At 45.0% G+C, this 25,855-nt stretch overlaps 1 protein-coding gene across 1 annotated transcript in view; it reads right to left on the reverse strand.

Annotated features, from left to right (window-relative positions):
- Positions 1-19,719, reverse strand: part of RIMS4 (regulating synaptic membrane exocytosis 4) — a 57,790-nt gene extending 38,071 nt beyond the window's left edge. Inside the window, exon 1 of the mRNA XM_056507631.1 lies at positions 19,377-19,719. Coding sequence (XP_056363606.1) covers positions 19,377-19,473 — 97 coding nt within the window. The 5' untranslated portion in view covers positions 19,474-19,719. The remainder of the gene's footprint in view (positions 1-19,376) is intronic.
- Positions 19,720-25,855: the final 6,136 nt, after the last annotated feature.

The following is a 25,855-nucleotide window of genomic DNA, read 5'->3' on the forward strand; positions in this document are numbered from 1 at the left end:
TTTCTCAAGATGTTACTGGCATGGTCAGAGAAGTACAATCCCCTCCCATCACCGCCTGTGCTCCGAGCACTGTGTTTCACTCTGCTGTACAGTAACTGTGCCAGTGACCTGTGCCAGCCACCCACCCCACCAGGCTCCACCTTCACACTCATTTCAACAGGGAAACAAACAGAAGGAGGTAGGACACACAATTATGAAAGTGAACTTGAAGGTGAGACCCTCAGTCCAAACCCATTCACAGTCTCTGATCACAAGTTACAATTACAAATCGAGCTCAGGAGTGAAATAACATCCTTTCCTTCTCCTCCTCCTGCCTGCAGAGACAGGAGTTCAAGGCTCTGTTTCCTTGGCAACAAAAAAGAGCATCACAACAGCCTCCTTGCTAGCAAATGACATATGAAAACGTGTCATTTTTTACTCTCCAGTGTCTTTTATCACCAGGGAATAAGTCTGAACTCAGAACTCTCCACTCAGCAAGAATGGAAATAGATATCCATTTCTGCTATTTAAAATGCAGTATCTTTAGAACCTTTAAGCTTGTCCAGAGGTAGGTAGCAAGTAAGGGATTTTCATTTATTAACTTAAGTGAAAAAAGAAAAAAAAAAAACCCTAACCTTGCTGAAGTTCACTTTTTAAGACAAATTATAGAACTTGAAGAGTTTGGGGGAAAAAAATGCAGCTTATAAATTTATGAGCTGCATTTTAGATTCTGTTAATATTCACTTTTGAAAAGCATTAGAAATGAAGATTACAAATTTAATAATGCAACACATGGGAGGAATTATCCTCCTCCCCATATAAAAAGGCAATTTGCTCTTGCCTATAAATTGACTTTCTATTACTGTCATTAAACCAGCACAATGTGCTATAATTAGGGTCTGCCCAGCCACAGCTCTGTGGCAACCCACAGCCAGGAACTCACCATGCCAACTTTAGCAGACATCCTCATGACGCAAATGGGGCAGTGGCACTGCTGGGTATCTCCTCACTGCAGGACTTTGGGGTGCTCATGGACATTTATGAGGGGTCAAAAAGAAAATTGAATTAAATCAATGAGGAAAAAATTCAAGACTAGAGAAAGCATCCTAAGGAAGCATCCTAAGAAACCCTGCCATCTCCCTGACTTTCCCCAGATACCTTGACAGACACAAAAATCCCTTACTCCTTCCCTTTTGCCATAGACTCAGACTGCAGTAGTTTCCCACCCCTTTCCTAAGCTGCTTTCAGGTTCTCCTCCCCTACAGTTTGTGCAAACTGAGTGCCCTGCATGGTCTGTGCAAGCCCTGTCCCACCTATATAGTACCTGCTGCTCCCTCTCACTCACCATGCTCATGTCTAACTCCACGTGTGTCTGGACCATCAGGGATGATTTTGAAATGCCCATATGAGAACCTACCAAGCAGCAAAAGCACTGAAATCCGTATTCAGTAGTTTCCTCTAACAGGAAACTACATTTAAACAGCTCAACTGAAGGAGCATTAAAATTGTGCTGGCAGATATTTACTATCCCATTTCCCATAGCTTTTTCTCCATCTTTAAGTTACTGATGGGCTGTGACATGCTGAAATAACAGAAATCTGAGTAACAGAAACCTCTTTGCCACTTCCCAGAACTAGCATCATTCTTCCCTTTCACGAGCCATGTACCTAAACAGCTAGATGCTAATTCTGTCATCTATCCTTTTTTTAAGCCACTTCCACTCATAGTTTATGCAGCAGGCAGCAGGAAGACTTGCTCACATTTCAGTTACTTCTGGAACAAATCTGAGCGACTAGAACCGAGGGAGTGAGTTGACAGCATCTGCTGATGGTTCTTGCTCTTCTTTTGCTTGTGAATTGTCCTGAGTTTTAAAAGGAAAGAGGTTGGTACTTGTTCAAGATTACCAAAGCATCACTGGTCAGTGCATCCTCCAGCAGGTGCGCTGTGCCTGAGGTTGGCAGGCCAGGCCAGGCCAGCACTGGACCTTCAAGCAGCACTGGCCAGCTTTGCCAAGACGTGCCCTTTGCTCCATTAAGTCAGGTCTTAAGATTGCTGAATGACAGTCAGTCCACTCAAAAAATTCTCACTTACCCAAATGTTCATTCAAAGGAGCTTAATGGTTTGGAATGAACATGAAGGGCACTTGTGATAATCAAAGCAAACCCATCTGCAGGTCTGACACATGCACAGAAAGCACTTTGCAGCCTCCTGGTTTAGTCTCCCAGCTGAAGTGATTTTTAGGTCAGAACAAGTGTGGATGTTTGGAGTCTATGCTTTGTCCTTGGCCTGTTTTGGAGAAAGTGTAACATTTTACTTCTGCTCAAACTGCACATTTTCGTCAGAGAAACCACAAGGCCACACCTGATTTGAAGTCACTACTGGATCCTATTCCTCTGGATCCATGAATGACTAGTACATTCTCCTGTCACATAAGCAATATTCCTGATTGAATTGTCCTCCTGTTGTATCCATCCTCTTTAGAAATTTCCCTTTATGAAGCATGACTTGACCCTTCTGAACATTACACAATATTTGTCTTTCCCATGTATTTTCTGCTATGGATAAGTGACTTTTCCCCGTATTTTACTGTCATATGGAACAGCTTTCCCTCTCAACAATCACAGCTGCTTAATGAATTCAAAGTGTGACATTTTGTTTTCCATGGTGAGGTGTGTGAGAAGTATAAAACCATGGCTCATAGATGAACTAGAAAACACAGAGGGCACCGAGCCCTTTCCCACAAGCCAGACAGCACTCTCAACAGCACTCACTGCATAAGTCAGCTTTACTCAATTAATTGACAGACTTCACTAAACAAATTAAAATGTCTGCTTCAGGAAGTATATACAAGCTTCTATACATAATACAGTTTCGCAAGCCCCAAAGAGATTCTCCTGTACTTGATACTCACTGTGCTATCCCACCTGGACACTTGGATGCTTTGCTCAAACAACAGTTCCAGGATCCAAGGGGATTCAAAGCCTCGAAAGACTTTCCAGAGCACTGCACAAATTTCTCTGATGTCGCCCACACAGGAGGCTACAAATTGGCACCAGTAGTTGTCAACATTTTGTTTTGATCTTCTGGCAAACAAATCCACCCTCTGAAATGTTTGCAGGATGCTGAGATAAAAAGCGGCAATAAATAAAACCCAAAGAAGTTTGAAGGGTTTATTTTTACCAAGTAATCAATACCTTCTGGCAATCTTCCTCCAGCTCTAATAATACCAGTGAGGACAGTGACCCTTGGCAGGTTTTGTACACTGCTCTACAAACATTATCTAATTAACCATCACAATCCACTCCTAGAAAAAAGAAAGCATGACCTGAAGTTCTTCTACAACAATGTCCCACCCCAAGGGTCTCTCTAGGCGTGAGACCTCCTCAGAGAGGACATGCAGGTGGTCAGGAGTCTGGCTTCTCTCGGAGTTCCCAGCAAGAAAGCTTCTTGAGACGACCTTGTGTTGTTGCAAGGCTATTTATTTATCTTATCTTCTGAAAGGTTTCAGTCAGCCCGACACAGGTCCGCTCTGCAGAGCGACCATTACAGAACTGCCCCCAGGCGGGCTGTGCCAAATCTTTTATACCTAAAACTACGTATACAATGTTTACAGACCTTTTCCAATGCCATGCAATCTCTTTACAATGTCCAGCTCTTTCCCCATCCAATCTGTGGTTCCCAGGATGCCTCCCCAACATGGATGACATGAAGAAGAAGGAAGAAGAGGCCCACCACACCCAGGTTCCTCCATCTTGACCACATGGCCCTTAATATAAACAATCTAAAAACCTACTTATTCTACATTCTAATATTCTAATTTACACTCTGCTAGCTTTCATGTTTTGCAATTCTTCCCTCAGTGTTGGAAAACTCTCCCAAGGAGCTAAATCCAGCCCCTGCAGCTCTTGGGCACCATTTGGGGGTCTCAGAGGGGTCTGCCATGGGGGTTTTGCATACCCAAAGGAGTCAGGGAAATGCCCTGGACTCCCACACAACAAGAGAGAGAAAGAATGAGTGTTGGGAAGAGCTATTGATAACAAGGTTATAGTTTGGGAGTTCCAGCTCTTGCACATCCAGTCTGACCATGCTGTTCCTCAGGGTCCAGCTCCAGGGAAATGGTGTGCTTTTCCCACAATCTGTGCTTAGCACAATGCTTCGTTTCACCTAGCTGGGAGAAAGCACTAGGACAGTACCCAAGCCAACTCATTAATAAATCAAATGACAATAAAGCAGTTGGAGGGAGATGAATTATTGAAATCAAAGCAACTTAGTGCTCAGAGACAAAGCTAAACTCTGTAAGCTGGGAGTTACTGAACATGGAGCCCGATTTTCCTCAGAACAGCTTTACAGACACACTGCAAACTGCCAGTACAGTCCACCTGTACCACAGTTCAGAAGAGGATTCACCATTCAATGGAGTGGTAATATCTTGATGCTGATCATCAATATTAAAGATGGAAGAGGAATCTCAGGTCATCAAGTCAACCACAAAAGCATCTCCGGGGATGCTCACCTAAACCAAGTCTAAGAAACAGGTCTAAACCCAGAGTCAGCATATGCATCAATAGAAATCTAGGTCTGGATTCTTTTGAACAGAGTATTTTTCTATTACTTTGGGGCAGCCATTACAGAGTCACAATATTTAGTCAACCTTTTACTTCTACAGTCATTAATCATGCACCATTTAACTACTGGTTTGTCATTTACTTTCTTAATCCTTTTCTTATCCTTCTGCTTATATTCACATCTTTTTTCATTCCCATTCTATGTGTCTTGCTAATTACACTCCTTAACTGTCATAGGCTGTTTCAACAGACATGTTGAGCCAGACGTGGTTTGATCACTTGCTGTGTTATGTGCCCAATGAATCGTTTGCTATTGAGATATTTAAAATATAAACAGTGTTACTGGAAGATGATTTATTATTTACTATCTGGACAGCCATCTGTAACTCTAGGGAGGAAGGGCAAATGACCATTTAACAATGTACACAAAACCAAGACTTCCAACCCTGTAAAAAAGAACACTGCAAAAGGAAAAAAAAGGCCTAGGGTTTCCATGTTCTCAAATATGGACTTTTGCTTCCTTGGCAGACAGCACTGTTTTCAAAGGACTGTTATTTTCAATTTTGCTGTGTCCTGAGCCAACCTTTCCTACCAGTCTCAGAAGACTCCATCTCCAGAAGTCTGCATGTGACAGCCTGAGAGTCACAGGCCACCAAAACTAAAGTCACCTCCAAATGAGAGATGCCAAAACCTGGAGACAGATGACTGAGACAGACGACATCACCTGAAAACTTTAAGATAAGGGACTTATTCATGGCCAAAAGGAATAGGAGAGATACTGTGATATATATGGGAAAGATGGAACTGAGGGAGGCAGGTGGCCATTCGTGATGGAACAACTGTCAGAAATACCCAGAGTTCTGGAAATGTCAGCCCAGCTTAATATGTCCACACATTCACTTCCAGTGACAAGCCTGACTACACAACTTGACACAGAGCAAATGTCACCCTGAACACTTCATCTCCTGAATCTCAGTCTTCATTTCACTTCTACAACCATGCCCTGACCTGTCATGCTGGGGATGCAAACCTTAAAACCACATGTATGTAATGAAGAGACAAGTTTACAAAGAGCCTGGAAGAGAAACCAATTCATGCAGCCCAAGCTGAGCTAACAGAGGCTGGAGAGCACCATTACATGCCATCACATTAGCTACTAATTCAGTATTTTCAAGGACAGGAAGAACTGAACACTTCCTTCTCTTCCATGCCTATCTCCTCAGATACAGCTATCAGCCCACACCAAGGAAACTGTGCAAGGCTCAGAGGGGAGCAGAACTCCCTGCACTTGGTACCCCATGAAGAGTTCTGTCTAGACATGGTTTGCCACACCCACTGAAGCCCAAATGTGCAGCTAGAACAGGTGAAGGAACAAATACCTTTCAAGACATCATCAGCACTATGTGGGAAGGTTGTGCAGTTTTCACATGCCAAGAAAAATGCCATGCACACCATAAACCCCAAATACACTCACATCATGCAACCCCATTAGATCAGCAGCTCCTAATTAATTTAGAGTGTGGATCAGCTCTCAAACACCTTTTGCTATCACTAAGACCTACTGAAAGTGATGAAGAGGAATCATTATGCATAATACCCTCAAGAACTTGCTGTAAACACATTTGGCAGGACAGGGAGGTTCCTTTATGGCATAATCCATTTTTATATACACCTAATATTTTCAGGTTTTCAACTGATTGTCAAGAGTGTTTGTAGAGGCTGTTAATGAATCTCACTGCTAAAAGCAGTTACAATTCTGTAGCTATTAATACAACGTGACATCAGTTATATCAGCTTCTGAGTGAATCACAGTTTGCAATCTTGTAGGTGTTCGATAACTGTTGTCACATTGAAATAGAACATTGTTAAATATACTCCAAGTCTGTCCTAGTTCTGCAGCTCTTTTCCCCCTTTCTGCACTGCAGCCTTAGTGGACTGAACACCTGCAGGTCTGAAGAACTAAACAGAGGAATGGCAAGAGGAAAATCAGGTTGACTGTTAGACCACTCAGATCAGCAAGTTTTAAAATGTTCACTTTTGACTGCAATTTCCTCTCAAATCTGATGACTATAAGAGGTTAAAAGAGCAGGTCACCAAATCTTTTATAATGTCTAAACCCTTCAAGATATACTTGTATCAAAATGTCAAGCTTTTTTTCTTCCTTGTAAACTGAAATAAAAGGCTGATTATCTTTCTTGACATAGTAGTTTAGCATTAAAGCCAGCAAAATCCAGTTAACTGAGTTTTAACTGAGTTTCAGATGCCAAATACTGCTTTAATCTGCATAACTGAAATTCACAGAACACTTCGGTCTCGGTCAGCTTGAATATAAAAGCACATTCTTAACAGAACTGGCATAAGCCTGTGAAGTCATTAATACTTTGCTCAATGAAACATTTTCAGACCATCATGTTGTCCTTGCTTCAGGATTTGAGTGCCCTGCCAACCTTTTTCATGCAGGTAGTACTCTGTATGGGTAATCTTTGGAAATCCAGCCTTAGAGCTCCAGAACAAAGATGTTTTTGAAAACATACAGCTTTCTAGATCTCAGGAAATTAAACAAAATTACAGCCTGAAATAAGATTTCCTGATTTTTATAGTCACTCTGTCCAACAAGCTTGCTGCCTTTCTGCAGCAGACAGCTGCAGTGAACAGGCTGTGAAAACAGTCAAATTCACCAAATAAAATGGACTGTGGATAATTTACCTCGTATTATTCCTAGAGCAACAAGCCAGATTTTGCCTCAACCAACCATGCAATATTTCATAGAGTGTTTTAGTAGGTAAGCCAGGCAGTACTGAGACAGAAATAGAAAAATCTTGAAATAGGGCCCACACGATGCCAGGTTTAGAGGCGCTTGGATTGGGTCTCGGGAAAAACTGAGTTTAGGACATAGCAGTGTCTCCTGTGCAGAAGCAGTAAAAGCGTTTCTGCAGAGACTCAGCAGCCAGGTCACAGGAACAGACTTACTTCTGTAACTAGGCAGATGCCAGGAATTCAGTGGAAACAGATGAAAAACAAGTTTATAGAATGATTAACTTGGGACTCTGGCACAACTTAAAGCAGAGCAGTGGGCAAGATGGGAGAGCTTAGAATTATTGTTGTGAAACAGTTCAGAAGTGGGCCCAGACAAACAGATATGATTAAAAAAATCAAGTTCAGCTCCTTCCCCCAGCCTAAGCAGGTACTTTCTCAAACCTCACATTTACCCTCTCAGACCCTTTAAGACCAGGTGTGAAGATTAAAAGCTCTGGGGTTTACCACATATGATTCCTTTATGCTGTAGCACCACTGTGTGAAGAACAGCTTTGTTGTGTACCCAAATACCTTGAATTGCACATCCACACTGGGTAGGCAAATCCTTAGTTAAACATCTCTTTGCCCTTGCCATTTGCAGAATCTTCACATGCACAATAACTAATCCCAGATGTCTCTCCTGATCTAATGAAATACCAAGCAGAAGTGAGAAACGTGCACTGGTGGAAGGTCCACAGGCTGCCATACAGGAAACATTTCCACTTCTGTTATTTCTTGCCAAGGCTCTAGCTTATATTGAGAACAGCTTTCCCTTTTCAAGGGAAAAGAGCCAATAAATATGTGTGAAAAAACCTATGCTACTAATTTTGGAAGACATTACCTGGCAGAAATACAGAAATATAGGACGACAAGGAGAAAATAAACTTTGGGGAATACTGCAAATCATGGTGGGACACAGAGGTGGCAGTAAAACTGAAATATTTTTAGGCAGGCCCAAAACATTGATCAAGACATGATGAAACCTCCAGGTAGCCATGGAGGAAACTCCACCTAAAGGTGTGAGGAAACTGCCCAAAACCAGCCCCACAGCCAGCCCTGGAGGGCAGATGCTAGGAAGGGGAGGAGGGAGCAGACCACTGCAGGCTGCAGATGGACATCAGCAACAGGCTTCTCTGGGATGAAAGGACTGGTCCCAAAACAAGACCAGAGTGCCTTTCCAAAGTGAGTGTTCTCAGAGCTGCCTGACAGGAGTGACAGAGGATCAGGATACCTCCGATGCCAGGTAGGACACAGCTACTGCAGCAACCATCTGATGGAGGGAAAGCTGCTTCTTCAGTGCAGCAGAACACAAACCCAAGTGCTTTTGAGCCCAGTCATGATCATGAGAGTGTTGCTATGCCAAAAGAAGGAATCATTGTCTTACTTAAGACACGCCAAAGCCCAGTGAAAGCATCTCCTTCACCCTCAGCCCCATAACTGAAGAAATCAACGATCCCGTACCACAGCACTCCTCAAGCCCCAGATGGAGGAGGAAAGTACATTGGCGCCAGCATGCGCTGACACCACAGTAGGAGAGCGGGTGTTATGGGATGCTACCGTTGCCATGGCAATGTCCTCATAGCACGTAACATTTTGACACCGTTTTGCGAGAGGCAGCACCGATGCGGCAGCCTGCAAAGGCAGGAGGAAACGGCTGTTCGAGAGTTTCGCCACGCTTGTTACCGCAGCCGGCAGCCAATTCAAACTGCCTGGGCATTGGAGTTTGACCAACCTGGCAGCTCCGCTTCCTAAAGTGCACGAGGAAGCTTTTAACAGAAACTGTTCCATAAATCACCCTGATTTAACACACACAGGCTGCCAGGCTGAGCGCTGGCCTGCACGCCCGCTTTGGGCACTGCCTACCCTGCTTTGCACACCAGCGTTTTCAATGTTCCCCCATCAGCTCCCCTGAACTGCAGAACCCCAGGGAGGGTCTGCTCCTCTGCTCCAGCTGGCTTTGCTCAACCAGGGCAGCAGCCTCAGCCCCACTCTTGCAGAGCTGTGGGGTGACTTTCTGAACTGACAAAAGCAGACACAGCCCCAAATCCCATTCACTTGCAACAAATACCAGAGACCAAAACTCACAGGCATTTTTGAAAAAGTGCATTCACTTTCAACAAATACCAGAGACCAAAACTCACAGACATTTTTGGAAAAGCCCAACTTTGCACATTTAATATTTAAAACAAGCACTGACTCTTGTAGAAACTATGCTCACAGCAGAATGCTTGTTCTTATCTCAAGGTACATTAGATAATGTACTTTTCCTCTTTACTTACATTAAAACAAAAATTCTTTATCTGGAGGGGATGGACTGTGGACTGTGTGACCCACAAAGGCAGATGTGTGGGGATCAACCCACACAAATATGCCTGGGTTTTTGGCAAACATACCAAATTCATCACTGAAATGAAACAGTGGGTTGTGACAGCAATTCCTGCAATTCCTTCTGGTCTGGGGGGTCTGAGGGAAAGCAGAATACTGACAAGCTTCAAAAGTTAGTCTGCAGCACTGCCTACCCTTACTGTGAATTTAATTCGAATGGCTATATAGGTGGAAGGGCTCTGCAGAAGTGGTGCAGAGCAGTTGCTCTAATCCCACAGGCTACTGGTGAGGTCTCATGGCAGGAGGCAGCAGGGCTTCAGCCAGAGGGAGAGCAGCACCACCTGAACATAAGGGACAGGGAAATTTACTGGGTTTGAGTTGTCATGATACTTTCAGGAATTAATCAACTACAGCAGCTGGAAATCCAACAGGCATTAGAAAGGAAAAGCCTTTTCTTTTTTTTTCTTCTGACAATCTGATTAAAACACAAACATGGATATAAAGTAGCCACCTTAAAATCTTGAGAGAAAGTTTCCTAACTTTTCGCTGGAGCTGTGATGACATTCGTAAAATCCAAGAAAAGGAAGGTAAATAGTAAAAATAAAATAAAAAAAAAAAAAAAAAAAAAAAAAAAAAAAAAAAAAAAAACAAACCAACAACCCACCCACACAATCCTCCCAGGATGCTGAGAAGTGCTAAACAAGGAGCTGGATTTACAACAGAGGAAAAAAAAAGTCTTAATCTTCTTAGACATCTTGGCTGCAACACAATTAACATGTTTTCCATCCACGTGGCAGGATACATCCCCTGCTAACTGTAAATATGCATACTGCTGGTGGGCAGCTGGCATAAGTCCCACAGCACTGGGAAACTGTCACCACTGGGGAACTGTCACCACTGGGAAATGTCAGCCTCATCCATATTGCTCAGGAAACTAAGAGGGGCAGCCTGTCCCCACACTCCTGTCCCTTGGTGACACTGCTGCTTCCTTGCTAACTTGGGTCCTTCTGCAAGTCTGAGCTGCTGCTGCTCAGAGGATGGTCAGCTCCAGAGAGGGACACAGCCATGTGCTCCTTAGGCACAGAGACTATAACCTCTTAAATCAACGTCACCAATGTGAAGCACAATAAGAACCACCATTATCCTCATTCCAGCTGCTAAATGGTAATGACACCCTGCAGTCCCTTGATCTGAGCATTGCAGAATGAAGTGATGAGAAGGTGCCTGACACAACAGGCCACTCTGGATGCACTGAAAGCAAATGTTTTCAAGGATGCTGCACTTTGTCTGTGGATCCTCAGCTACAGAACATCTCCTCCAGCTCCCAAAATCATCCACAAACATTACTGTATTCCTGAAGCCCATGGAATAAAGCATCTTAGCACAGACACTTACCCCACCTCCCAATCCCACAAAAATAAGCACAGGTCTTGCTAAATAACAGATATTGAAGTCAGACCAATACTCATGGGATAAAATAGCTCAACCTTCCAAATCAACACAAGGAAAATCACTAAAGGCACATGTAAAAATCAGTAATTTCAGAGCACTGAAAAAATTAACATACAAATGCCAGAAATGGAATGAGTAGCCAACAGCATTCATGCTGGGAATGATCTGGAAAACAGCATGGATCATACCCTGAGTGTTAGCCAGAAGCAAGAGTGTGTATTTACAGGAATATTGCATACAAAGTGTGGCAAATAGATACTCCTCACTGAAAAAGGCCACATAGCTACCAGGGCACTGTCCACACTGCTCCTCCTGCACTATCCCCAAGTCCAGCAAGAAGGCCAACAGGACACTTCGAAAACTGCTTTATGGAAAAAAAAAAAAAACAACCAAACAAAAACAAAAACAAAAAACAAAAAAACAAAAACAAAAAACAAAAAACAAAAAAAAAAAAAAAAAAAAAAACCAAAAAAAACAAAAAAAAAACCAAAAAACAAAACAAAACAAAAAAAAAAAAAAAAAAAAAAAAAAAAAAAACAAAAACAAAAACAAAAAAAACAAAAACAAACAAACAAACAAAAAAAAACAAAAAAAAAAACAAAAAAAAAAATATCAACCAAAACCCACAACTAAAGCAAAACCATCCATCAGGTTTCTTTGGTCCAAATACCAAAAGGAGGGAGAGGGATGCCAGGCAGCAATGGTTGTCACTAAGGTAATTTCCTGACTTGGAGTTATCAGGACACGAAGGAACAGTTCTGTGATGTGAAGAGTTGCTTTGAAGAGAGCATCAGTCAATTGCTTCCTGTGTTGCTGGGAGCAATGCAATAGCAATCCACTATTTCCATTCAGATTTAAGCTAAATTTTAGGGTAAACTATCCTTCTGATTAGGAATAGATTAGTTACTTGGGGAATAGATACAAGTGACCCCTCTACCTCTCATCTACAAGAATAAGGACACAGACAATAGATTAAGTTCCTCTTAGTCATAAAACAATTTTGAGAAAAATGTGTCATTTACCACTGTACATAATGTACTCTCCAAATTGTTGAGCACTCAAACATTTCACACTGGCTGCAAGGCTGTATGAGTGCTTTGTGTTTTGGACAAAGCTGATAAAACACCCTGATGGTATGAAGGTGGAACTGATATTATCCATCTCAGTGATTTAACTGTGGCTGGATTTGACTAAAAGGTAGGGCTACAGAGCTTGCTGCACCCCTGTGTGGTGAGGCTGTATCAGGCCTGCTCAGTCTTTACAAGCTGTTTTGCAAAAGCAAAGCCAAAGATACAACTTAAATGCAGATTTCAAGGCAAGCAGGGATGGATGGAAAGCAGAGAGTGCCTAATTTGTGTGCCATCAGCTGACGACTTAAGCAATGGCACAACTGCTGGATCATCGTGTTGCAGAACCCCAACTGTGACATGTTTTGCCATACAGTATAGCATCCTCCCAGAAAATAAAACCAAACACCAAGGGAACATCATTTGGATAGATGGGATATTCAAAATGTGTTGAACACTTCCACAGAGGAGCAGAAATCCTTATTCAAATATGCTAATGGTGCCTCTCAGCAGATGTCTGTAGGAGAGAGGAGGAGACGGCAGGGCTGAGAGTCTTGAGTGAGTCAGGTCTTACTGCCCCACCAAAACCATCAACGACTTACAGACCACTTCCTAAATTAAATTGTCCACATTTGTAATCTCACTGAAGGCATTCAAATATAAGCAAATAGTGCTTCAGAAAACAATTGCACAGATAAATTATTCCTCAAAACAACTACTCCAATCAAACTTAATTCTCCCTACACAAAGCAGATCCACACATTCTGTCAAACAGAAATGTTGAAGCAAAGTAGTTACAGCGTTTCACAACTTGTCCTGATGCATGAATCTGACAGAGTAAAGATAATTTTTTTTTTTTTTTTTGAATTATAAATGTTGCATTAGAATTAACTGCACATGAAATAGAAGCCATAGAAAAACAGTGTCTCCTCAACAGAAAGCTTTCCAGGGACAGATTCTTCTACTCAGAAATCAATTGACAGCAGATATCCTTTTCCTGGATATTCCAGGGGTCACTTAAGCCACCCTCAACAATAACTGCACACAGAGCTGGAACTCAGCATCATCCTCTGAATGCCTCATCAGGACATCTTTGAGGGAAGGAGACACAATGCTGTGCTCTCCATGGCTGCAAGTGTGTGCTGCAAAAGCTGAGGAGACAGCCCAGAGCCACTCACCCACATCCCTCTCCCCTGTAAACCCACACCCAGATGACCACCAAGGAAACTTCTAGGCAGCACTTTGTGGCACAGTGCTTGAGACCCCGGATGAGCAGCTACCTCTCTTCCTCCCACCTTACAGCAGTGTTTATGACAATTCTGAGCACGGCACAGGTGGATCTCCAGGCTGGGGCATGCTGGAGGACTCTGCAGGATGCCCCATGGGAGGCAGAAGTGGAAGCAGCTAGTGGCCTGGGCAGGCAGCCTGGCATGCTGAGAGTTGCTCAGTGCCACGTCACCCTTCCCTGTGCTCGCCCATCTGTCCCCCCGGCCCCATCTGCTGGGTTCTGCCACACACCATGAGCACCCTGGGACCAACGCTGACATTTCGCTTTGCCTTTCTACAAGCACAGCATGAACTTGGCCCAGGTGCATGGCTCTCACGTGCAGCCACAGCACCTACGGCAACACAAACAAGGACAAGGTTTTGAATCCCTTGCTCCTAGTGCTGACTCATTCTCAGGGCTCCTGCTCTGCTCCAGTCTCCCATGGCCACTGAAGACAAAACCTGTTGTCTGTAGTCTCTGATCACACATGCAGCAGCAGCAGGGCCAAAGAGCAGAATGCTGCCTCCAGTGCACAGAGAGGATTGTTCAGCTCTACCTGACCAGGTGCACCCATGGTGTAAGAATCAGTTCCTGTATTTAGGATTTGGATTAACTCATAACCAGGTCTGGGATCACTAGCCTCTGCAGGTGCTATCCACAGCATTTTCTTCCAGGCCACTGGTCCCTTTTATACACTTTCCTCTGATGGAAGACTGAACTGACAACAGCTCTTCCATAATTGTTTTCATTTTTTATTTCAGATTAATCCATTTATGAAATAAACATGTTTACCTAGAGATAGAATGTGACCAGCAGGGAGAGAGGCATTTCTTACAAGCATTAGGATAACCTACAGCCAAAGATACCCTCCTTATTGTGCAAGAAGAGGGAAAAGCCCTGGATTTTGCTGCCTCCTGCACCAGCCAAGAGAGCTGGCACCCCTGGGGTAATACATGGCCACGTGAGCTCTATGGGCTATCTTTGCAGGGTTACAGGGCTAAACTATCCTTTCATTTATTAAAGATTTATTTGAAAAATAGCTAACATTCCAGATGGATGAATAATTTCCCCTGTTCCCTATATGTCTGCCACACGAGCATGGTTACCTACCTTAAAAACAACTAATAAAAATGGTTAGAGATTTACAGAGCTCCAAAAAATAACTTTGGATGAAGCAAAACCTAAGTAAGCACAAAAAGGACTTAACGCACTGGGCTATATTTTTTAAAAATGTAAAGCCAGACTAGTTAAGTCTTGAATCATTATTTTCCTTTAAACCATATGCACTCCAATACAGTGCTGCAACTGAGAAATATCCATGGCAACGTGAAAACACACATAGGGTCTCTCTCTATTTAATAGCTTTGTAACGCTTTAATGTTTGAAATTTCAGAGAAGGCCAATGTTTAAAATTATTAGGAAATTCAATAGATAAAACCCAAACAAAATAATATTCTAAACTAACCTAAATGTCCACAGCCCCTTCTTACACTCCAATGGTTTAAATGTTTTTTATCAATCCATTAAATTAGTATTTCACATACTTCTCTTCAAAGCAATTGATTGTAACACAGTGCCTCTGCCAGTACTTTATAATGTGTGAAAGCAGCAGCCCGGGCTGAATTTTATCTCTAATTCAACTCTTTTCTGAATGAGCAGCTGACACAAGGAAGGCTTACTGTCAGTATCCAGGAGACATTTTGACTTTGGAAACCATTTTCTCTCTGCCAGACACTTAGTTCCAGCTGGCTGAGACACGATTTGATTCTCCTGTCTTGCAGCCAGGGCAGGGGTCTGCCAAGCTGGGCAGTCTCTGTGCTGAGGTCCTGACCAGGGAGGGGACAATTACAAGTCCCTCACAGCTGCTCTGTACCTCTCCCTGCTCCCTGACCAGAGCAGCCCTGCTCTTCACACCTGTGTGTGTAAGGAACCTTGTGTAGATGTTTATGCTGGATCTGGATTCCAGAGTAGCTGCATTTGCAGTGTGACCCACAGCTACAGTTCCATACATTCAAATCTGCATCCCTGTCAGGGCATGCTTCAGATACCTTCTGCCAGTACAAGCAGTTGTCCTTCCCAAAAAAAAAAACAGGATGAAGGATGAAAGGAGCTGGTGCACTGCAGTGTCTCACCCACTTGGGCCACAGCACAGCTGGAGCACACAGCCAGACCCAAGAAGTGCTGCTGGGTCCTGCAGTTTAGGCACAAGAAAGCAAAACCCATCCCTTCCACTGGTTTTTCACATTTCCCTACCTGTCTTTCTTTAGGTGTAGTTCTTGTCCTCTGTAGTACATGGGATCCTCATCCCTCTAGAGCTGAGCACTGCTTCTGACTTCCCAACTCCCAGCAGATTCAACACTGCTACATCAACTGTCCCAGCTACTCAAACCACCTCCTCTCTCCTGCCCAAAGCTTGCTTGTTCTGCATGTGCAGCTCTAAGTCGGTTGTTGTCATTCTCTACAAAAACCTTACTTTCTGTTCTGCTTTAGCCAGGTTTCCAAACCTCATGCTCCACACAAAGAGCAAGATGATTCTCCATCTTGCCATTAACCTTAAGGTTAACTCTCATCCTGAACTGGGGAGAGCTCTGCTAAGGCCACCATCAGTCAAAGGGGGATTTCATACACCCCGTTCCCTCAGTTTTAATTATGAGTTGCATCCAGGTGCACCACAAGCTGCTTACAAGTCAGGTGCCCACAGTCATCATGGATCCTGTTATTAACTCACACACACACTTGCCACTTGGTAGTTCAGTCCTCAGCAGTTTGGTTCCTTCTGACATGTTCCCACAGGAATATCAGCATTCCAAATGGCTGATTCCAGCGAAGACCAAGTGTATGGCAGATCCTCAGAACAGCTAAGATTTGTGTTCACACAATTTGTGTTAGAAAGAGGCATTCTAGAAATGTGCCCACAAAGAGTGCATGACTGACTTATACCTCTTCTTACTCTACTACTCCATAACTGAAATGTAGGATAAACATTTGCATAAGTTAAACCAACAATTATTCCAATAATAATTGCAGTTTAAAAATCCTTAAACTTCAGTGACATTGCTGGGGATCTCAGTGGAGCAAAGGCAATGGCACTCAGCCAGCAGGAAGGCCAGCAACATTACCATGCTGAGATCAAAAGAGTTATTAACCCCGAGTCCTTGAACTGCTGAGTGCATTTTGGCTATTTCAAAGCCCCACTGCAACTTCCTGGCAAAAAAAAGCTCCGCATTTGCTCAGAGCATCTTCTTTGTAGTCACAGCAGAGAAATGAAAAGGGCATTAGAACACTGAAGTCCACATCTGCCTCTCTGGAGAAATACATGGACATGACATATCTGAAACTCCATCACCCTCATGCTCTGATCCTGTCTCTTGCTCCAAGCCCTGTTGCTTTCCTGCCTCCACTGGCTGCCTGCTTCTGCACACTAAGAGATCATCTCCACCCAGTTCACTGCCCAGAAATCCAGTCAGGCACACTGCAGATGTACCAGGCAAAGGAAGTCTGGAAGATGAGGAGAGTCTTCTCACCCTATGTGCACAAGGTAGACAGTGAAGAAGAACAAAAGAGCCATGGCAGAAAAGGAAATATTGTATAAATAAAAGTATATACTGTGTTTTTAAATAGCAGAGTCATTTTTCCAGACTAAAAGGGTGAAATACTGCAAGCCAGAGGTATTGTTACCACTGCCCAAATGTAGCCACGGCTCTCAGTACATCTGTAAATTTCCTTTTAGGCTGCTTTGATATAACCCACTGATAGTAACTTAAATGAAACACCTCAAGAATATTTCTCGTTTGTAGATTTAAGCGATCATTAAGCTGTTTTCCTCTTTCAGAGGAAAAGGTAAAATTTCCTTTAAACTTGGCCATTTATCAGCTCTTCTCCTTTTTCCGTAGGATAGCTATTCTTTTAAAGATGTGGTTCTCAGCTTCAGACAAAATGGATGATGTGTCTGTTTGAAATAGGATTGTTTACTTTGTCAATGCCCCTGGGATCAATTTCATTTTTTTCCTGCCACCTCCTATGGAGAACATATTGCCAAGTGCAGCATTCATCTCCCTGAATGAGCTATTGAGATCTATTTTTTTGACAGAAATCATGCTGCAACCCAAACTGGTCAGAATCTCCCACAATTTCAGAAGTGTGCATGGATATACAGAATCTTATCTGGCACAATTTCAGCATTTCTCTTATAATTTCTCTTTCATGTCATCTATTCGCTTGAGAAAATTATACACTTGTAGTTTTAACACCAAAAATAGAAGGCAGCACATGTTCTTCCTGGCTGGTTGCTCATACGTGTCTGAACACACACTCTCAGGCACGGAATACAGGAGCAACACTGCAACATTCCCATCGCACTGAATCCACCCTGAGCAGCTTCACTAATGAGACAACTCACACAGGCAAGGTCTGCTCATAAGCTGCTGGAGAATGAGGTCTTAATTGTAGATTTATTTAATTCAGAGACAAGTACTTGTGTTTTATTCAGAGCAGCTTATTAACATTCATGCATGAACATTCACTCAGTGTGAACAAATACAATACAGTGAAAAAGCTTTTTTTTTTTTTTTTTTTTTTTAAAAGCAGTGGAAGAGGAAGCATCCACCTAAACTATCACCTTGCTCAGAGCAGGAGGGATTGGACACCAGGGAATGAAATGCTGTCCCAGGCGTTGTGTTGGGTTCTCATATTTGAGCATGCCTCACTATCAATCATTCCTGAAGCAACAGCGCTGAGACTTCCCAAAGCTCCCATTATTGTCTTGTATGCTCCTCAGCATTGGAACCAAATCTGAAGTGAAGTGCAAATAAATTGTCAGCAAAATTTTTAGACAAAAATTTTAAAAGCCATATCTGTTGGAGGAGACAATCCTCTGCCTGCCACCCCTGCATGATGCTGATGACAAGTCTAGGTTAATCACACAGATGATGAATTGATTCTTACGTCAACTCCTTTAAAAACAACATTGTTACAGGTGTAGCAGCTGGCAGGCTGATGTATTCCTGCTGGCATCTGCACATCTTGGGATGAGCCACTAGACAAAGGAGCATACCGGCATTTTGAGGGATGCAACCATGACAGTCAGTGTTAAAATACACCGTAGTTACCAACTTTTGTTATTTCCCACTGACAAGATTCACTTAAAGGTTCAGTCTCTGGTACAGTGTGCGCTGGAAAAAACACCCCTCAATTCGCAGGGAGCCATGGGGAATGGACAGAGTGCTCTGTGACCGCTCTCCATCCTCCCTACCCACGCAAAGGCTGTGCTGCCCTCTACTCCCAGCACCTACCACCCTTCCCCACCGTTCAACCCAATGCCTTTCCTGCTTTTCCCTGCCCTTCTTTAAGCTTGGTCACATTTTATGAGTACTGCAAACGATCTGAGGCCAGAAAGGTCTTTCTGATGCCGGCAAAAAAAATCACCGCATCCATTCTGCAAGGCTTTTGTTTTGGGATTTACTCTGCCCTCATTAAACTGAATCCCTTTATTCCCCTCTCCAAAGGCAGCACGATGTACGGAGCTAACAATCCCTGGAACAATCGGCCTGAGAGCTGATGGTGTATAAATCAGAATGGACATACCACCGGCAGAATAGACGCTGTTCCCTGACCGCTGCCCTTCATTCACACAGAGGATGGAGCGTTAGCCGCTCCATTTGCAAACAACCCGTGTTTGCTATCGATTAGCAGCCGGAGCGTGTTCCACCGCTGGAACACACTCCCAGTTTTAACCTCCACCGGCACACGCATCCCTTGGCCAGCAGTCCCCAGCACGCCCCGCACACCCCCGGGATGAACACAAGCCCACGGCGGGGTCGGGGCCAGCGCCGGTGGCTGCACACCCACCCCGCCTGCCCACCCCGCCCGGGCACACACACACACCGCCCCGACACACACAGCTCCGGGCACCACTGTCCCCCGTACCCGCGTCCTCCTCGTCGAAGCTGTTCATGCAGGGGAAGTAGATGGCCAGGGCCTCGAAGGAGGCGGAGAGGCTGAGGCGGCTCTGCGAGCGCTCCATGAAGAGCCCGGCTCCGGGGGCGCCGCCGGGGGTCTCGCCCGCGGCCGCGGGCGGCTTGGCGAGCTTGGCCGCCCCATTCTTCACTCGGAGCACGGCCCGCGGCGTCTTGGCGGCGGCGGGGCCGCGCTGAGGCGGCGGGGAGCTGAGAGGAGAGGTAGGAGAGGTAGGAGAGGTGGCCGGGAGCGCGGAACGGCGCGGAGCAGAGCGCAGCCACCTGCTGCTGCCGCCCTGCCCTACGCGCCGCCCGCCCCCGCCCCAACGCCTCAGCGCCGCCAATCGCGGCCCGGGGGCGGCCCAGCACCGCCCGGAGCCTGAGCCCGGCCCTGAGCCCGGCCTGGGGATCCTCGGCTCTGTTCTCGCTTTACCCACGTGCCCCGCGCCCGGCCTGGGGACCCCCGGGTCTGTGCTCCCCTTCTTCACCTGCCCTGAGCCCGGCCTGGGGACCCCCGGCTCTGTTCTCGCATACCCCGAGCCCGGCTTTGGGGAGCCCTGGTTCTCGCCTTGCCCGCCCTGCCCCTTGCCTGGCTTTGGGGACCCCTGATTCTGTTCTCCTCTTGCCCCGAGCCCGACGTGGGGGTCCCCCGGCTATGTTCTCGCCTTGGGACCCCTGGTTCTGTTCTCGCCTTCCCTACCTGCCTTGAACCCGGCTTTGGGGACCCCCGGTTCTGTTCTCCTCTTGCCCTGAGCCCGGCCTGAGGGACCCCCGTTCTGTTCTCGCGTCTCCCCCGCGGACCCGAGCCTGGCTTTGGAGACCCCCGGTTCTGTTCTCGCCTTGCCCCCAGCCTGGCTTTAGGGAGCCCCGGTTCTGTTCTCGCCTTCCCTGCCTTGCCTGAGCCCGGCTTTGGGGACCCCCGGTTCTGTTCTCGCCTTGCCCGGGCCGGAAAAGATCCTTCACATCCCGAGCACAGAGAGAACGCAGGTGCAGGTTTGCTTGTGAATTGATGTGAGAAAGCGAAATAGACAGAAGAAGAGATGCAGGAGGAAGAGCGTGGTCCTGGCTTTGATCTCAGTGAAAACAACCTTGAAGCTTTCAGGAGCAGAACCTTGAAGCTTTCTCACGAAACAGAGGGGATATAAGTGGTGCTGGTGTGAATGAAGGAGCAGGTCGGCTCCCAGCCTTCTCCCACATACCTCTCTTTAGACGCACAAAAAATCCCTCCCCAAAATATAAAAGCCACTATTTGGATGTATACAAGCTCCCAGGCAGAAAGCGCATAAACTGGGAGGTTTTCCTTGGTGTGTTGCATTGAATAGGAAGGCTCGTGCCTGTTGTGGCTCAGCATTAAGCCCATTCTGCTGCACACCGTGGGACAGAAGCTGCTGTGCTCTGTGAAATGAGTGAATTTGAGATCCTTCCCCAAGTCTCATTTTTTTCCAACAAGCTTTATGGAGAATTAGTGGCTCAAGACTGCCAGCTGTCCACAGGTGCTACCTATGGCACAGACATCACAACATCTCCCATTCCTGCTTTGGGGAAGGAAACGCAGTATAGCCTTATTTTTTTCAGTGCAAAAAAACCCTGAGATGGTATTAGACAGTGTTTTCCACTAGTGACATGGTCTGCACAGAAAGGTTGCTGTTCCCTCCTTTGTCCTCAGGGAACAAAGGAAGATGTTCCTCGTGATCTGTCCCCCCATCCTGATAACTAAATGTCATTCCACTGAAATGACAGGCCTGCATGTGCTAATCCAAAAATGCATATTAGAAGTCCAATATCTCCCTTAGGAGAAGTGGGGCTAAAACTACTACATGTTGAGTGCTCCACAATAACAGCCTGTATTCTCCATTCTCAAACAGTTAATAAATCAACCCATTAAAAGTCTTCTATCTACTGAAAATCCTACCAGAGCTGTATTGTATTTGTGGCTGCCAGTGCCAAGAAGCAGCCAGAGCAGGGCTGCTCCCAGCGAAGGAGTGCCAGGAGCAGCCTCTGCACAGGGCAGGGACAAGCCCATGACCAGGCACAGTCCCCTGCCGTGGGAGGTAGATCAGGGCCTGGTGGCACTGGCTTCCATCAACACACCAACTCCAAAGTCATCCATGGAAAGCCAAACATCAGCTCAGGAACAGGTCTGAGACAGTCTCACCTACAGCCCAGGCAAGAGCTAGAAGCCCCTCAGGCTTGGAGGCTAAATGGAGGGTAAATACGATACCCGAATGAAGCTTTTTGGGGCTGTTAGGGCCAACTAGTGCACTCTCAGCCCTGACATCCAGATTCTTCAGGACTTCGTGCATGCAGGATGGCAGAGATGATATGAATATCAGATGCCAAGATGAATTTGCAGGACTTTCCAAAAGAAAATATGTTATTTTATTAAAAAACTAATCAAAACTTGCTCTGGAGTTAGTAAGTTATTTGAATTACTTCATCAAAGCTAGGCCAGGAAGGCAGTAAAGCAGAAGGAACAGAATGAACTTATTACAGAAAATGATATCTTCAGGTCTGAGTTTTGAAAGGCAGGGGAATCAGTGAGGAATGTATTACCATATGTTTTAGAAGAGATTTCAATAGCACCAATCAAGGCATTCACAGCAGGTACAGGCACAAATTTAGGTGCATTAAAACTGTTAAGACAGCTCCTGTCTACCAGTCCTGCCAGCACATTTGATCAGAGGAACAAGAGGCATCTGTGGGTCAAAATTTTCTTCCAGGTTGCCAGGCACAGCAGTTACCTAAAAGTGCTGACAACTGCTTTATTTTAATTTAAAGACTGCAATAAAAAATATAAATGGGGACTGGGAGTTTAATTTCAGCTTTATGCTTTGGCCATCTAAATTGCTCATTTCACTAAATCTTGAAAGCACAGTGATGGCAGACACAGGCCTGTGGTTTGGAGAGTGAATCTCTGTGCCCAACACTGTTGTCTTCACCAGCATACTAGGGCTGAAGACTTTTCTGCTTTTAATGCTTTGAGATCTCCTTTTGAGGTGCTGAGGAGAGCCATCATCATCCCCACTCACCTCTGTGCACCTTTCTCCATGCTCATCCATCTGCCAGCTTCCTCCAGAGACACAGTCAGAGCCCCTTGCACCTGCACAACTCAGCACCACTTGGTCACACTCTCTAAATGCTCCTTTTTGTGCATTTTTTCCAGGCTGTCTTTCACCTCCCTCTTTATTATATCTGTGGGACTAGCCATACTTGTGTCCTTCCATGCTTCTGTCTGCCACAGAGCGGCTTTGGCTGAGGGCTCTAAACATCATCCCTTAGCTTTGGTGTCATCTGCCTCTCATTTGACTGCTACGTTTTGCTCCTCAGGATGGGAGAAAATATATGTTCTGCAGGGCTCTTGGATCAAAATTGGGTCAAAACACCCTAAACCAAAACCATCTGCCTTAAAGTGAGACAAAATGCATTGACAGCAGGAAATCGGAGAGACAGTTAAAGGTGTAATGCCCTCTGGATGCCTGGAGGAAACTGTTTTGGCTGCCTGTTTAAGGGAAATAGAGATTTGCAATGAAGTTGGAAATTCATTGTTCTTCTTCATTGATCGACACAGACAGAAAGATCCTTGGGAGGGACTTGCAGAAGCGAGGATAAACAGGGAGGAAGATTCCTGTGATGTAAATAAGCTGAGAGTGCAACCAAGAACAAATAAACTCAAAGATTTACTACCACCAGAACAGCACGTCTGTGGCTGCCCTAGCAGAAGTGGCTAATTGATTGTTTCCCCAGTGTAGCAGGCTCTGACTGATTGAACCATGGAAAGCTCTGATAGATTTTTCCTGCTGACTCTTTCTCTTCCCACTAGTCACGTAGTTTATATTTTTGCCTTTACTCTTAGTTGCCTGGGTCAGCCTAAGAAGTTCATTTTTATACTGGAGCAAGAGGATATGCTGCCCTCTCCCTCTTGTACCCCCTAAGGTTCTGTGTATGTCTGCTTGGAAATAAAACCAAACTCTCTGATTTGTGTGTGTTTGCTTTTTCTGCTTTCTCTGCCCACTGCTTGCTCAAAAAATAGTCCACATGCTGGGAGCTCAAATGCAGCAGAGAAACAAGCTCTACTAGTGAAAACACATCTCATACATAAATCTGCTCAGAGTAACTACAGCATTCCTAAGGGTGAGGAGGGTTGGGCTTCTCCCTGTCTCATGCTACCCCTTCCCTGCCCTGAGCAAAGCTGATGCTGGAGCCAGGCAGCTCATGGTTGGCAGCACATGATGTCCTCCAGCACCCAAAAACAAATGAAGACTTGACCATGCTCTTCAGATCTCTAATTGATTCCACTTAGAAGTTCCTCTTGGCCTTTCTGGGCAGGTTGGAGGGCAGGAGGTGAGATGTGCTGAATGTGGATACACAGAACCAAGCACTAAACACCAGAGAAGAGCCTGTGGTCCCATGGCATGGCATCAATCAGAGTGATGCTCAGAGGTACTGGTTCATGTGCCCAACACACCAAGCACCACAGCTTCACTGGGCTTGGTTGTTGTACACTTACATAACAATACACATTTTAACTTACATATTCTTTCTTGCTATTTGTGTAGAGGAAATACTGCAGGCTGACGCCTCGAAGAACCAGGCACAGCATAAATCCAGAGTGAAAGCCTTTCTTTTCCCCAAGTGTTCACTGTCCAAGTAGCCAAGACAAAGAACAGAAGGCAGTATAATTTTTTTTAATACCAGTTCAGGGTTCAAAGCATGTGAGTTTTCGTTGGCTTGCCCAACACTGTATAAGGAAAGTCTCTATTGAAGCTAGGAACTGACTGTAGATTTCCTGCCATAATCTCAAAACTACCTTCTGCTTTTTACTAATAGAAGCATTATTCTAAACTTAGCAAAATTAAATTATAAGCTAGACAGGTTTTTTACAACATCCTTTGTTGGCTGGGCTCCAGAAAAGCCAGGAGTGCTCTGGTTTGTGCACAGCTGAACTACATAATGTCCTAAAGAACAAGCCAGGCTGATACCTGTGTGGAGCCCTTCACAATGCTCTGCACTTACTTAAACCTGGCACCCATCTGAAAGCAGAGATCCTGCTATTTTAGTAACATCTCTCTCACTCCCTCTCTAGCTATCAAAAACTAGCCCACAAAGGTGCTAAATGACTAGTGAGACAGAGCCTAGAGGATGAGTAATGAGAGGCTGAGCCGTCAGCCTTGGGTCCCTTGCTAGCCCTGCTTCTTCTCACATTTGTCTAGCCAGGGTTTTCCTGAACTCAAGGTTTCACAGCACGTGCTGTACTCTGTTTTTACTGTTGGTATCTGCTAAAACTGCATGAGTTCAGCCCATTCAGTGGCTTCCAACCCCTGGCAGCAGGAGTTTGGATGGGCTGGACACTCCCATGGGGTGTAACTCAGCAGACATCTTCTGCTTCACTGTGTCCTTCTCAATGCTGGGGTTTGGGTCAGGCTTTTTTTGGTTCAGCCAGCCAGGATGAGTAAAAGGATATTAAATCAGGCTGATTCTCTTCTGATGACTAAAATGCAGACCCAGACTGATGAAGTGCAGGGTAGTGGTGATTTGCAGATATGTTGTCTGTTGCAATATTCACTCACATGTGACAGGGAAGAGGAAGCACCTGCATGTAGAAAGTGCTGTTAAGAGCAAGTATTTGCTTATCCACTTCCCTGATTTATAATAAATAAAACATCTCTCCGGGGGCTGTGCTATTCCCCAGCTCTCCAGGCTGGGAAATGGCTAGGCACAGTGAGGAAAAGCTTGAGATCTGGGAAAAAGAGAGTGGAAGATCAAAAGCAAGAAGGAGGCCAAAAATGCAGCAGTGTGGGAGGCACAAGAGAAGAAAAAGACTGGGGAGTTTAACAAGTCCAAGAAAGTTTTGCAGCCAGAGGCAAGTTCAAGAAAGCTGAAGAAATGGACTTGGGCACATCCTGTGGCTGGGAGAAAAAGAGACACTAAGTAGGAGCTCGTGTATACAAACAGCCCATCTAGCTCCTCCAAAAAAGAGAGAAGCCAATCTGGAAACTCCACCAGCCATGAGCATCAGTGTTTTAAAGCACCTGGCTGGGTGACCACACATGAGAGAGGGGTGCAGCTCAGGCAGGTGGGTGTAAAATCACAGAGGTTGCTTTGGAAACCTGAACCATGGGGTTCTCATTCTGTGAAGCACCAAAAAGAGCAGACATTTCGTGGAAAATATCCCAAGGGTTTGGGACAGGAGTTTGGCAGATTTTGGCAGAATGAAAGGATGGAATTCTGCAGACAAACCACTTCCTTCGGTCCTTTAGTTCTTATCCACTTGTGGTGTTGGCATTGTCACAAGAGAGGCACTGCTGGGAATGACAGGTGGAATTTAGTGCATTTGAATTTTAATCAGCAATTATTGTAAAACACAATAATGCTTCAACTAGTGGGTAATTCAGCTCCAATTCCAAAAATATAGACTCATCCACTCTAAATGTCCAATCTCTTTCCTCCAAG

Source organism: Oenanthe melanoleuca, chromosome 20 (assembly GCF_029582105.1).
Source record: "Oenanthe melanoleuca isolate GR-GAL-2019-014 chromosome 20, OMel1.0, whole genome shotgun sequence".
Taxonomy (NCBI): Eukaryota; Metazoa; Chordata; class Aves; order Passeriformes; family Muscicapidae; genus Oenanthe; species Oenanthe melanoleuca.